The sequence below is a fragment of the Rasamsonia emersonii genome, assembly GCF_000968595.1.
Source record: "Rasamsonia emersonii CBS 393.64 chromosome Unknown ctg1118621760003, whole genome shotgun sequence".
Taxonomy (NCBI): Eukaryota; Fungi; Ascomycota; class Eurotiomycetes; order Eurotiales; family Trichocomaceae; genus Rasamsonia; species Rasamsonia emersonii.
In genome coordinates this window covers 56,929-70,584 of record NW_013563284.1, presented here as the reverse complement: position 1 = coordinate 70,584, position 13,656 = coordinate 56,929, and the positions used below count along the sequence as shown (strand labels likewise).

The 13,656-nt window shown below is 49.7% G+C and overlaps 5 protein-coding genes across 5 annotated transcripts; 3 read left to right on the top strand and 2 right to left on the bottom strand.

The window, feature by feature from the left end:
• Nucleotides 1-8: 8 nt before the first annotated feature.
• T310_1810 (uncharacterized protein) lies at nt 9-914 on the bottom strand (the record flags this gene model as incomplete). Its single annotated transcript, XM_013475316.1, has 3 exons — nt 9-91; nt 150-438; nt 474-914. 3 exons carry the CDS (start codon nt 912-914, stop codon nt 9-11), a joined length of 813 nt encoding a protein of 270 aa, XP_013330770.1.
• A 358-nt stretch (nt 915-1,272) lies between these two features.
• Nucleotides 1,273-3,472, top strand: T310_1809 (uncharacterized protein; the record flags this gene model as incomplete). Its single annotated transcript, XM_013475315.1, has 6 exons — nt 1,273-1,391; nt 1,468-1,502; nt 1,565-1,634; nt 1,692-1,886; nt 1,917-2,272; nt 2,343-3,472. 6 exons carry the CDS (start codon nt 1,273-1,275, stop codon nt 3,470-3,472), a joined length of 1,905 nt encoding a protein of 634 aa, XP_013330769.1.
• Nucleotides 3,473-4,588: 1,116 nt separating this feature from the next.
• On the bottom strand, nt 4,589-6,520 carry T310_1808 (uncharacterized protein; the record flags this gene model as incomplete). Its single annotated transcript, XM_013475314.1, has 1 exon — nt 4,589-6,520. The coding sequence occupies one exon, from the start codon at nt 6,518-6,520 to the stop codon at nt 4,589-4,591; it is 1,932 nt and encodes a 643-aa protein (XP_013330768.1).
• Nucleotides 6,521-7,459: 939 nt separating this feature from the next.
• T310_1807 (MtDNA inheritance protein Dml1) lies at nt 7,460-8,905 on the top strand (the record flags this gene model as incomplete). The annotated part of the gene is made up of 4 exons (XM_013475313.1): nt 7,460-7,462; nt 7,499-7,975; nt 8,029-8,555; nt 8,647-8,905. The coding sequence occupies 4 exons, from the start codon at nt 7,460-7,462 to the stop codon at nt 8,903-8,905; spliced, it is 1,266 nt and encodes a 421-aa protein (XP_013330767.1).
• A 1,023-nt stretch (nt 8,906-9,928) lies between these two features.
• On the top strand, nt 9,929-13,036 carry T310_1806 (Hsp70 family chaperone Lhs1/Orp150; the record flags this gene model as incomplete). Its single annotated transcript, XM_013475312.1, has 1 exon — nt 9,929-13,036. One exon carries the CDS (start codon nt 9,929-9,931, stop codon nt 13,034-13,036), a length of 3,108 nt encoding a protein of 1,035 aa, XP_013330766.1.
• Nucleotides 13,037-13,656: the final 620 nt, after the last annotated feature.

The following is a 13,656-nucleotide window of genomic DNA, read 5'->3' as shown; positions in this document are numbered from 1 at the left end:
TCAAGGGCTCACTCAAACTTCTGTCGACCCGCTGTTCGGTCTAGGGCACGGAATGCGTTCGAAATTGCGGTGAGACTCTCATACAGATAGGCTAGAACCCATACCTTAGCAGGCTAAAACATAAAGACGAAGGCTTCGGAAACACTTACATGCCGGCACAACAATCCAGATAAAATTCATGAAAAAGAAGTATCCCCAGAAGTAGAGTGCCTCAGGCCGACAGTACGACACACCGTTGACGTAATGGTTGAAGAGACTGGTGGCGTAGTACAACGCATCCCCATAAAGATGGGCTACGCAAATAATGACTTGCAAAGCATGCCGTAGAGGATGTTGCGCAGCAATCATGTACGCCAGAACGAAGCACAGGGGCCCCCAAACAGTCTGGCCATTCCAAAGACATAAATCTATTAGCCGGATCTCCAGCCAGTCGTGAGTCTACGACAGGAGAAAAGACGGGTCTTCAAACGCACCACAGTTATGGTTTCAATGCTCACCACGAATGGATCCGAAATGAGATATCGCGAATCAGACAACGCGTACTCCTTCCACAACTGCCCAAGGATATCCTGAGCAGGCCCCATGGCCGAGTGATGGGAGACAAAGTACGCTTCGAAAAAGCAATGGAGGGTTCCCGCTGCATTCGCATGGTTATCAGCACAGACACTCTTCTGGAAGAGGAAATCCACGAGATATTTACATAGAGCAAACCACAGTATGGCAAGCTTGTCTGCTTTTGACATTGACGGGCGCAAGTACGTGGCACTGGCGAGTATAAGGCCGAGAATAGCCGCTAAGCCCAAGGAGAAGCAGATAGCAAGGACGAAGACAGAGCTCTCATTGGCAATGTAACCGGCAATTTCTACTCCAATTGGGTAGTAGGGATGAGGCTGAGGTGTATCTGCTGCGCTCATCTTCATAGATCTGATTCTTTTGATCAACAGAACACTGGATTGCAGGAAATTATACGGCAATTGCTGCGAGAATCCAAGACGTACCACGTGAACAGTTATCTTCCCTAGATAAGATCGAGTAGAATTTTCTGTATTATCAAAGTTAATAAAGCAACAAACAAAGTGCCTATCTACATACCTTCGTGGGCAATCGAAGTTCCATGTTGGTTAGCGGGAACTACCTTAGTGGATTGCTTGGCACAGGCCAGGCAAAGGCCCGCCGATGATGGCATCACCCGATCCATCAGATCGGACCGCCCAGCTATCAAGTGCACTTCATGGAGCTCATCAGCTCCCCTGCCGCACCTGGATATCGGCAATGGCTTCACAAGCAAGCCGCAGGACCTCTCTGAGGCTCGATCTGTCCCAGGCCTCTCTGCTGGAGTCGCCCCCGGGCATCGCGGCCCTGTTCCTGATCCGTTTCGACATCAAGACCGGGTAAGCAACTACCTCGTCATCCTGCCCCTTTTCGCCTCGTACAAGTACTCGTCTCTGACCGTGCCAATTCACACAGATATGTCATTGCTTGGAAAAATTCGCTGCCCGGAGGTATGTGATTGTTGATTGGCGATTACGTTCTCTTCGGTTGCGCTGATATGCGGGGTGCGCAGTGGAACTCGAAGGCGCCGTCGAATACAAATCGCTCCCGTCAGGACTGCACAATGTGACGGATGATCTTGTGTACGTGTAGGCCAAAATACTCTTTCAAAATGATGCTAAGAGCGATGCTGCTGCTAGGTATTTCGTTCACGAACAGTATGCGGGGATCAGCGCATTCGTCAATCAGCCGGCGGAGGAGGCAGAGCGCAATGCATTGATGCTGGCTGTCGGTGTCCTGGTGCCTTTGAGCTACGGGAGACTAGGCAAGAGCTGGAGACACGCAGCAGGCCTCAAGGAACTAGCAAAGTTGGTATACCAGGCATGGAAGTCTAGGTTTATGAGCTGATAAGGTCTTGCTTGCAGGAAGTGTGCCGAGGATGTGTCCGATACGCAGCCCCTGGTCGACTACTGGGAGAAGCACCACATCCTGGAGGATGAAGCCAGAACACTCACAGAATCTCCGCCCGACTCTCCAGCAATCTTGCGACCAAAATCAAACGGAGATCGTCCGGATACCCAGCGACGGGGCCGTACTAGCAGTGAGGCGACAGCATTGGAAACTGCCAGGCCGGTCCTGGCACCATTCCATCCGGCTCTATCGCTTCCCGATTTTATAGATGCTTTTGGGCCTCTGGTATTCCCATTATACAGAGCCTCCTTGCTGCGCAAGCGGATTCTGTTTGTGACCGAGGCTCCAGTCCAGACATGCTGTGATTATGGTATGTTTTCTTCCTTTTGAATTGATATGGACTTGATTTTCTCAGTGTCTGTTGTTCTGACGATTCCAAGTATATGATCTCTCTGTGCTGTCTTCATTACCGCAGTCACTTCTTCCACTGCTCCGTCCGGAAGGAATTCCACCTCTTCGACCTCGTCCTCTCTTCAATGTCGGTGTCCATGATATACCCTTCCTTTCCACTTTTGCGAAACAAGGAGCGGGATCAGAGGTCCAGCCAAGCTGGATCGCTTGCACGACAGACAATGTTCTAACCATGAAATCCGAACTTTACGATATTTTGATTACTCTACCTCCCTCGTATTCTAAGAATGCGGCGCAGAAGGTGTATCCCAAGATTTCTGTCTTGGATGCACCTGCAGAGGCACAGAAGCCCTCGAAACAGACGCCGTTGAAGGCAACGCAGCGAGATGCGCGTCGCTTCGTAACGCTGAGAGAGGGCCTTCGTCGACTTCCCCGCAACGATGTCCCACCAACCGGACCTCATGACGATAACACGGATGCGGCGTCTACCTTCTCGTCCGCTTCAATTGTTGAACCAGTGTCATGGCCCCGACTGGCCTATACATCCTTCATGTGGTGGGCATCAGCGGGAGAAAAGCGCACCGGCATTTCGGAAGAAGAAGAGGAACAGACCGAGCAGGACACGAGCCTCCTAGCCAGTGTGGATTCGCCCACAGGCAACATATCTCATCAGAGTGTATATTCGGAAGAGAACAATCAGCCACAAGAAATAGCCTTAATAGCATATTTCCGTCGTCTGACCACGCTCATCTTCACCACACTTTCTGACGCTGTGGCACGCCAAGATGCTAAGGACGGCAACGACTCGGCAGAAGCATACCGAGATGACCCTGATGATAATGATGCAGATGCAGATGCGGATGCAGATGACGATGATGGTGCAGAAACAGCCCCAGCAGGCTCATCATACCAGGAAGATGATGCGAACGAGCCGCTACTTGGATCATCAGGTCGCAACGCGGCAGACTCACAGCGCCAAGAAGGTGAAGAATCAAAAGCACCGGTCTTGATCACAGCATCCGACATGACACAAATGGGTCTGGATGCCTGGAGCACGGCCGACCGCGTCTTTGTCGAAGAACTGCTGCGTCTGTGGTGGGGTCGGGAAGCGCGAGTTGACGGGACGCGGATCCGATGCTGTGGGATTCCTATTCTGTAGCCAGCCTCAGCCTGCAGCTTGCTTGACTTTGCCCAAGATTTTTTTTCTTCAACAGGGAAATAATTTGCTTTTATTTACCTAAAACTGCCAGTATTACTTGCTTGGCTGGTGGGAGTTCTTTTTTTATTTCGCGCACCATCCAGACACGCGCGTCGGGATATTTTATTTTATTCACTTCAATATACCATGGTACATCCCTAGATTTTGTTTTCTCTTTCTTTCTTACGCAGGTGCCTGACAATTATAGGTATGGATGTATATGTATGTATATATTCCCATTAATCATTCATTCATTCTTCATTCATCCAGCTAGCTTATCAATAAGCACCAAACAACCGAAGACCAAAAAAAAAAGAAGAGAGAGAGAAAGAGAGAGAGCAGGAAAAAATTTCCTTCCTGGACAGTTAGGTCCTTTTTGTGAAATCATAATCATATTCATTCGTTCCATTTAATCTCATTCAGACATCAATGCAAACAGATCAGATTGTGTATATATCCGTGTATGCATGTATGTAAGTACACCCAAAAAGAAAAAAAACTCCGAACTTGCGCTTTTTTTGCCCACCGAGTTCGAACAGATGCAATCTCTAAAAGGAAAGACAAGGGGGAAAGGGAAAAAAAAAGGAAGAAAAGGAATGCTAGCATGCATACACCCGGAGATCAAAAAGTTTATTAAAAAAAAAAGTAGCAGGAAAGAGGAAAGGAAGGAAGTTCAGGGCTGATGATTAATGAATGTATGTATGTATGCATGTATGTACATCAAAAATGCAAAAATGCAAAAATGCTAGGCATGTAATGAGAAAAGACTGTACAAAAAAGAGAAAAAAAAAAGTAAATAAATGCCAATCAATCCCATGGTGTTAATGCCATCAATGCCATCATGCACCAACGCCATGCTTTAAAAAAAAAAGAAAAGAAAGAAACTGACGCAGAGAAAGCAATTGCAACGTATCCAAATCAAATCAAAAAAAAAGGGGGTATCTCTGAGTAGGCAGACGTTCAAAAGACCACAGGAAAAAAAGAACACACTCGTCAAACGATTCCAAGTTCCAACTTTCTATGCAGCACGAATCGAAATTCGTTCATGAGATTCATATCGCACGGACAATTTTCTCTCTAAAATCGTCGAACGGGTGCACTTATGGCCCTTCGATCTCCTACATCAGGCTCACTTCGAGTGTCCGAGTGGTGCAGCCCCGGGATCCGTTTGCTGCCTCGCATCGGTGTCACCCCCATACCGCCAGAACGGACCGTAGCTTCACTCGCGCTCGCTGACCTCTTCATCATACTCCGCGCTCGACCCCTGCGCTCTCTGATCTGTGCCAGTGCCTCTTCCCGCGTGAGGGGAGTGCCCGGTATTATGTCATTGGGATGTCGAGTCTGGTTGTCTTCAGGTCGTAGTGGAATCTTCATGCTATGATGCTCCACGACGGTATGCGCCTCCTCTGTCGGCGTAATTAGTGCTTCTTCCGAGGAGTTGGCTCCGACGTGTGTGCTGTCAACCGTATTCTGAGCAGGAGCTAGTGTCGTTGGTGGAGGTTGGACCGGCTCTTCCATCTCCATCTCAGACTGAGCTTGAAACCCGTGGAAATCAACTGCAACTTTTGATTCCGAATCGTTTAGTGGCGACTGTGACCGTTGCGAAGGCGCGTCTTGTTCGGGGGGCGGAAGAACCAAAGGCTCCTCGTGGACTGCATGCTGGTTACCGCGTTGCGGAGATGGGATAGAGCGGAAGGTTCCTGTCGTCGGGGAGAAGGTTATGAGTGGCTCTTCCGGTGCAGTCATGTCCTTGTCTATCTCGTTCCCGCTTCTTTCTTTCGGCGTAGATGGGGTCATTGCAGGTGCAGGGCTCGCCCTCCCCAGAGGGGAGTGTGTGGACGTCAACGTGTTCTCAGAAACGACAGGCTGTGGTTCATGTGTATGCTGCACTTCTTGCTGTTGTTCACTGTGCAGGTCGGCCCATTCCTTATCGTGGATATATTGAACGCCTTGACTTTCCGCTACTCGGCATGAACATCGTTTGAACTGGCATTCCATCTTCAAGAAGTGGACCATGTCTTCCGCCTTCTGCCGCAAGCGTCGTTCCCACTTTATCTCTTCTTTGAGTTCTTCGATCAAGTCTCCTTCGGGCTCCACAGCTTCGGGGTCTTGGTTCTCCTTATCCGAGGTACGGCGCGACAACCTAATCTTTTTCGACGGCGTTTCTTCATCGCGAGCGCCGGAGTCCACTCCAGCAGACGATTGCCTAAGCTCAGACTCATCGGCACTCCTCTTTGGCCTTCGCGGCGCAGGAGCCGACGTAGAATCACCACCCTGTTCGGTCGGTAATTCCCTGGCGTTGTTCTCGTGCATCTCACCCATCTCCTTCGCTCGAGCCTCGAGAGCATCAGAGTGATTATCCGTTTGGTAGGATCGCAGCTGATCTTTCAGCACCTGAAGCTCCTCGGTGAGACCGGCAAGTGCGTAGGCGCACTCAAACGCTTCCTGCTTAGCCTTCTCCTTTGCCTCTCTTTCGGACCGGACCTCCTCCTTCAGCGATTTCACTTCTCCTTTCGTAAGCTTCAACTCTTCCTGAATTTTAACCAGGTTGGAACTCGCGCGGAAGGCTTCCTTCCTCGCTTTCCTCACTTCCTTCTCAAAAAGTGATCGCTCGTGAGCCTGGCGTTCTTTTGTAGCTTGGAGCTCCTCAAGCAGAGACTCCAGTCTTTCGCTTAGTCGCTTTTCTCTTGATTGCGCTTCCGCCAATTGCGCATTAGCCCGGGCAAGTGCTGATTCAGCTTCTTCGCGGCCCAGTATTGCTCGTTGAAGGGCAGCGGAGTTTGAAGAAGATGGAGGAGGTTGCTGCGGCCGTTCTGGGCTGTTTCCGCGCGACAGGCTGTTGATGAAAGCGATCTTGGCCTGGACATCCGATGGCTTTTGCTGGAGATGCAAAAGATCAGCAGGCGTCGACGGTGAGTTCGTCACCTTTCGCTGGTTGATGCGTTCCGGCGAGGCAGGCAAGAGAGGCGCCTTGGAAGGGGACAGTGGTTTGACGGTTGGGGAATCCATGGTTACTGCGCGTTCAGATGCTTCGTGCGCCGGTCATGACAAAGGTGAGTCGACACAAGAATTCCGGGTCTGGTGGCTATCGGTGGTCGTATGTTTTCAGCGGTAGGTGACGTTTGCTGGTGGGATAATAAATTATGACGACCGAATGTTTGGGCTCGGTTTCCGCGAGTGGCCCAGCCAGGCAAGGATTGTTAGGCTGGCATGTTTATCGCTAAGCGCGCTGTTCGCCGTTGCTCGGAGCAACGCACCCGCCCGAGCCCGATTTGGCAAAGCGCACCGCCTTCCCGCCGGCGACATGTCATGTGACATCACGCCGTGTTCTAGAAAAGGTCAAAGGCAAAAAGATATGGATCGGGTCCGCGATCTGCGCCCACAGTCCTCCGATCTGTGCGCTGCTTGGCTTTGGCCTTCGACGTCGTTGTATCGACCTTACATCAAATTATTCAAATTATTCGTACAGACTTGTACATACATGCGTGTCCACTACATGTATACCCCACCCGAATTGAACCAAGTCGGACGCATCTAGATCCACACAACCGTACTATCGACTCACACAGATCATAATCTGGGGTTTTCTCGACTTTATTAATCACACATGTCTCGCTCTCGAAAATGCATGAAATAATCACCCTGCAGCTGGGACAGCGGAGCAACTATCTTGCCACCCATTTCTGGAATCTTCAGGTGGTCATCGACGTGCCAGCTAGTGGAAAGTTATGATCTGACTTTTCGATAGGAATCATACTTTACATATAACGAGGAAGAAGAATCTCCAATAGACCATGATATCCATTTTCGTCCCGGTATTGGTGTGGATGGAACAGAAACGTTTACGCCGAGGACCATAATCTATGACTTGAAAGGCGGGTTTGGCACTCTCCGTAAATACAACGCCTTATATGAGTTGCAGGAGGAAGCCGATCACCCAAAAGCATTATGGTGAGTGCAATTGCGTGATGCTCCGTAACTTGTCAGCCCTCTTATAGACACAGGAGACTGAACTCTGGTACTAGGGACGGCAATGAAGTTGTACAAAAGCAGCCAGAAATACCCCAGAACGAATATCAGAAGAGTCTCGATGCAGGCGTAGCCCCGCCTCCTCTCACGGCCGAATCAGTTCGCTATTGGTCTGATTTTAACCGTGTTTTCTATCACCCGCGTTCAATAGTCCAGCTCAATGAGTACGAGCTCAATTCTTCTTTGATGCCATTTGAAGATTGGGGTGTCGGAGAAGAACTGTTCGGAGATCTGGACAAAGAGCACGACTTGTTGGATCGAGATGTTAGACCGTTTGCTGAGGAATGTGACCAGCTTCGTGCACTCCAGATTTTCACCGGATCGGATGATGCTTGGGGTGGCTTTGCCGCTAGATATGTTGACCGGCTAAGAGACGAATATGCTAAGACTGGCATATGGGTATGGGCTATTGAAGATGGGGCGAGACTGCCGCGGGTAAGTGTTGAGATGACCTTATTAGGAGACATAGCGACTAAGGTGCCACACAGCACAAGAAAATTCTCAAGACGTCTAATTCCACAAGGACTCTTTATGCAGTGGCCCCACAGTCGACATTATATTGTCCCATAATTGATCCTCCACGCAATCTGCCGAATTATCTGTCTATTGATGCTGGATCCGAATGGTATACCTCGGCTTTGATTGCGTCTGCGGTTGAGACTGTCACCTTACCATCTCGCCTTCGGCCGTATCGTGACTTTGAGGCTTCACTAGCAGGTCAAAGTGGAGGAACGCATAAGATCTTTGAACTGCAGTCCAGCATTATATCGCAGGTTCCAGAAAATCGTGCACCGTGGGTTACGACAAATGAGAACAAACAGGAAACAGAGGCGGAAGCGAAAACTGACTTCGATATAAATCTTACTTATGACGATTTGACTACGGAAAACTTGACTGTGTTTAACCAAGTTCAGGTCCTCCGTGGTCGAGAGCCAGATAGTGAGCAGCCTCCTGCGGAGGATCTGGGACTGATCCGTAAACAGCGTCTATTTGACTCGCAACCGATGGTTGAAAGGTGCGTAATCCTACGCTTTGAGTTACTCTGAGTGCAAATACGTTTACGCAGCCATTTTGGGGGAATCAAAGGCTGATTTTGTTTATAATAGGTATTATACGACATTACGGTTTCCAATACTCGACAGCTACCCGCGGGATTTGCTTCCCCGTTCGAACGGAGAGACTGCGGTTGAAATCCATGCGGCTCTTTCAACGACTACGCGTATCGGAGATAAACTGAAAGAACTACAGACAATCGCCGGAAGGACAATCGGGGTGGATGAGAGGGAGGCATTGATCAACGGTTTGGGAGAGCTTCGCGAATCCTACGAGAAAGGATGGATAAGTGACACTGATGACGACTATTGATATTATCGATTGATATAAAACGTATTGCATTCGTGACGCCTTATTGAGGAACCAGATCAAAGCGACCACTTGAGCTTACCAGCACATCAAACGTCTATGACTCTGAATTTAAGGCTGAGGCTGCCAGTCGGCCCAAGGACTCATAGAAAGCAGTGTTGAATACGAAAACTAGTCTCTTTATGATGCTTATTGTGAATATTGGGTGCCAAAGTTGGCCACTTCCTAGTTACTCTTGTGATTAAGACAGCATATTTTATTGCACAGTGCCGCTGCCCTCATACCAAAGTAGATGACCTAGCATTGCAATTATTCGATAATATATAATCTTATGATCCGCAGCCTGCAGTTATTCGTAAGCACATCAGGGTCCGTTCTCTTCTGCATATCTCTATGTCTTTTTGCACGCAAAGAGACAATATAAATAAATAAATGAATAAACAAATAAAATAATGGGAAACGATCAATTCGACGTGCCAAGGACACAATAGAAAGACTCCGCTGAGTCGATGGCGGGCGAAGCAAACAGGACAAACCCGATAAGCTTATCCAGCTTCCTGCAAACACATCCAGATTAGGCGAGTTTGCATCATTCCGCCGGGCGGAGGACGATCACCGGATCCTGATGCCAAAGTGTCCTCTCCCCGATAAGGCGCCTTCTCTCCGCCCGGACAATACCCTGGCGTGCCATCAGCGGTCTTTTGCTTCCACGTGGCCAGTTCTAGCCCCTGGCTCTGGATGGCATATATTGTATAGAATCCTTTGTCGTCCTTTTGTTTCGCATCACGCTGTCCTTTATTGTCGCTAGTTGAGCTCCATCTAATCTCGCTTCTCGCCGCTCCAACGCGGTTGTCGTGGCCTTGGACGGCAGATTGACCGTCTTGGCTCACCGGCGTCGCAGTTCTTACCTGCTTGCTTCTGCCGTTCTTATCAGAACTAGAGTGAGGTAATATTAGCTGCCAGAATCAGCACGGCCCAGGAATTATCGTACTGCAGGTATATTCTCAGCAGAACGCTACGCGCATGATGGCTCCGCACGGCCGGCGAAAACAGTCATCATGGCTGATATCTTCCCCGTTCCTCACCCTCGTCCTCGTACCATTCCTTCTCTTCCTCTTCTGCCTTCCCGCACCTGCCTCCGCCGCTGGCTCTGCCGTCCTTGGCATCGACCTGGGCACCGAGTACCTGAAGGCTGCACTTGTGAAGCCTGGCATTCCACTTGAGATTGTCCTCACAAAGGATTCAAAACGCAAGGAGTCCGCCGCTGTGGCGTTTAAGCCTTCTCGGGAAAGCAACGCCCCCTTTCCAGAACGATTCTACGGTGGTGACGCATTGGCTCTCGCTGCAAGGTACCCAGACGATGTGTATGCGAATCTCAAGGTCCTGCTAGGTATTCCCTTCAATGGGGGAGAAGAGGAGATGGTCAAGCTGTACAAGAGCCGGTATCCCGCTTTACAGATTGAACGCGCGCCTGGTGAACGAGATACTGTCGCGCTACGGAGCCGGAAACTGGGTGAAGCAGAGGGGAAGGATGCGTTTCTGGTTGAAGAACTCCTCGCCATGCAGCTGAAACAGATAAGGGCGAACGCTGAAGCATTTGCTGGCAAGGGGTCGACGATTCGAGATGCGGTCATTACTTACCCCTCGTATTTCACTGCGGAAGAGAAACGTAGTGTGGAATTGGCAGCCGAGTTGGCAGGCCTGAATGTCGAGGCGTTAATCAGCGATGGTTTGGCTGTGGGATTGAATTACGCTACTAGTCGAACATTCCCAAGCGTCACCGAAGGCCAGAAACCTGAGTATCACCTCGTCTACGATATGGGGGCAGGATCGACGACAGCTACAGTCCTGCGGTTCCAGAGCCGGAATGTTAAGGATGTAGGACGATTCAACAAGACCGTTCAGGAAGTTCAGGTTCTGGGTACTGGCTGGGATAGAACTCTTGGTGGAGACGCCTTGAATCAGCTCATTGTCGACGACATGGTTGCCAAGTTCGTCCAGGAGAAGAAGTTGAAGGAGGGCACCACGGAAGCCGACATCAAGTCTCATGGGAAAACCATGGCAAAGTTATGGAAGGAAGCGGAGAGGGTGCGACAAATCCTGAGCGCGAATTCGGAAACAGGGAGCACGTTTGAAGGTCTTTATGAGGACGATGTCAATTTCAAGTACAAGATTACTCGTGCAGAATTCGAGAAGCTAGCTCAGGAGCATGCCGATCGTGTTCGGAAACCATTGGATGATGCGTTGGCTGAAGCGGGATTGCAATTGACTGATCTCGAGTCGGTGATTCTGCACGGAGGAGCTGTAAGAACCCCTTTCGTGCACAAGAAATTGGAGGAGGCTTGTGGAGAGTCTAGCAAGCTCCGGACTAGTGTCAACGCCGATGAGGCGGCCGTTTTTGGGGCAGCTTTCAAGGGCGCCGCTCTCAGTCCCAGCTTCAGAGTTAAGGATATCCGAGCAGGAGATGCAGCCAACTATGCAGTCAAGGTGAAGTGGACGTCGGACGGAAAAGAAAGACAGCAAAAGCTCTTCACTCCCACCTCTCAGATTGGTGTGGAAAAGCAGGTGACTGTGAAGAATCTGGATGATTTTGATTTCAGTTTCTATCAGCAGATCCCCAAGGGCGGTGACTTGGTCGACGCGCCGGTTCTCCGCGTGGAAACCCAAAATCTGACGGCGTCTGTGGCCCAATTGAAGGACAAATTTGGATGCACGCCCGCGAATATCACGACCAAATTTTCTATCCGGCTTAGTCCTGTTGATGGGTTGCCGGAGGTCGTCAGTGGCACTGCCAGTTGCGAGGTTGAAGAGGCTAAGAAGGGGAGCGTTGTGGATGATGTCAAGGGTTTCTTTGGTCTGGGGTCGAAAAAGGATGACCAAAAGGTACTCAAAGCAGAGAATGAAGAGCCAACCGAATCCATTACATTGCAGGAAGAGCCGTCATCAACTTCGACCTCGTCATCTACAGAGACATCGTCCAGCAGCAGTGCCGCAAAGGAGACGAAGACTGCGGCTTCTGAGCCCAAGACAAAGGTGGAAACTATCTCGATTAGCTTAAGCTCCACTCCACTGGGCACACCGGCCCTCTCGCCTTCCGAGCTCAGCCGAATTAAGGAACGTCTTGCTGCCTTTGATGCCTCGGACCGTGAGCGTATTCTGCGGGAGGAAGCGCTCAACGAACTGGAAGGATATATCTACCGCGGCCGGGATTTGGTCGAGGATGAGGAATTCCTGAAAGCTCTCAAGAGTGACCAGCCTGCTGTCCTGAAGGAGAGGCTAGAAGTGGCGAGCGAATGGCTCTATGGAGACGGCGTGGATGCTAAGACTAAGGACTTCCAGGAGAAGCTGGCATCTCTGAAGGAAATTGTTGAACCGGCCGTAAGAAGGAAGAAAGAGAATTCCGAGCGGGGGCCCAAGATAACGCTCCTGGAAGAGAAGCTTAAAGAAGTCGAAGATATTGCAAAACTCGTGGAGCAGCAGATTAAAAACGATGAGGAGGCATTCTCATCCTCGTTGTCTGCGGCAAGCCAATCTTCGACGAGTACCTCGACGAGTACCACCTCTGCCGAGTCGAGCAGTGAGACTTCCACAAGTAGCACCACCACCACCACAACCTCTTCTTCCCCTGCCGAATCTTCCACTGTCGAGTTTGGCGATCTTGAGGATGATATTTACTCAACCTCAAGCTCTACTACGTCATCATCAACCACTACTAGCACCACCTCTCTTCCCTCTAAGCCAGCCACGCCAACCTACACCATCTATTCTCCGACGGACCTCGCCTCTCTGAACCGGGTCTACGACTCCGTCAAGACATGGTTCGAGACCCAGCGCGCCTTGCAGGTGAAGCTGACCGAATCCGATGACCCAGCCTTGACGGTGGCGGACATGGAAACCCGCCTGCGCGAGCTGGAGCGCGCCCTAAGCCGCATCTACCAAAAGATGGGCCGGTTCTTTGAATCCGCCAATTCATCGTCGTCGAAGAAAGACGGTGAAGCCAAACAACAACAGCAGCAGCAGCAGCAGCAGCAGCAACAACAACAACAACAAAAGAAAGAAAAGAAGACGTCTACGGAAGGGAAGTCGAAGACCACCAAGTCCAAGCCCGATCCCTCTAGGAAAGACGAGTTGTAAATCATCAATCAGAGACCAAATAAAACCAACCAACTAATTAACTAATTGTATTAAAAAAGCTTTTGTCTCTCTCACTCATTTTCATTAAAAAAGCGAACTTGGTTTCTGGTTTCTGGCTCTGGCTCTGGCTCTAGTTTCCCTGTGTTAGAAACGAGTAGTAACATGTAATTTTACATATGTCATCTACAGCAACAAAATGGAAATAGAAAGAAAGAAAGAAAGAAGATATCTAAAAAAAGTAGAAAAAAAAAGCCTCAGTTTTTCGCTTGTTATCCTTTTTTTGATATTGTTAAGGAAAGAAGAGGGTCAGTACCTAGGTAAGTGACAAATAACGCCTACGTCCAGCAGATGCAGATGCACACAGGTAATATTTAGCATATGTATGTACATACAAGGTGGGTATTAGATACAGGCTCAAGAAGGAACAAGAAAAAAAAAAGTTAATAAAAATAATAACTATAAGGAGTAACGCCATGCCATGCCCACACAACACAATCCCTCTCTCACTGGCCTGCAGTGGTTGTGTTGTATGTAAAGCCTGCCTAGGCTACTAGCCCTGTGAACTGCTGCTGTAAAAAAGGAAGAAGATTACTCCCGAATCACAGTCCTTCCTTGCTCTA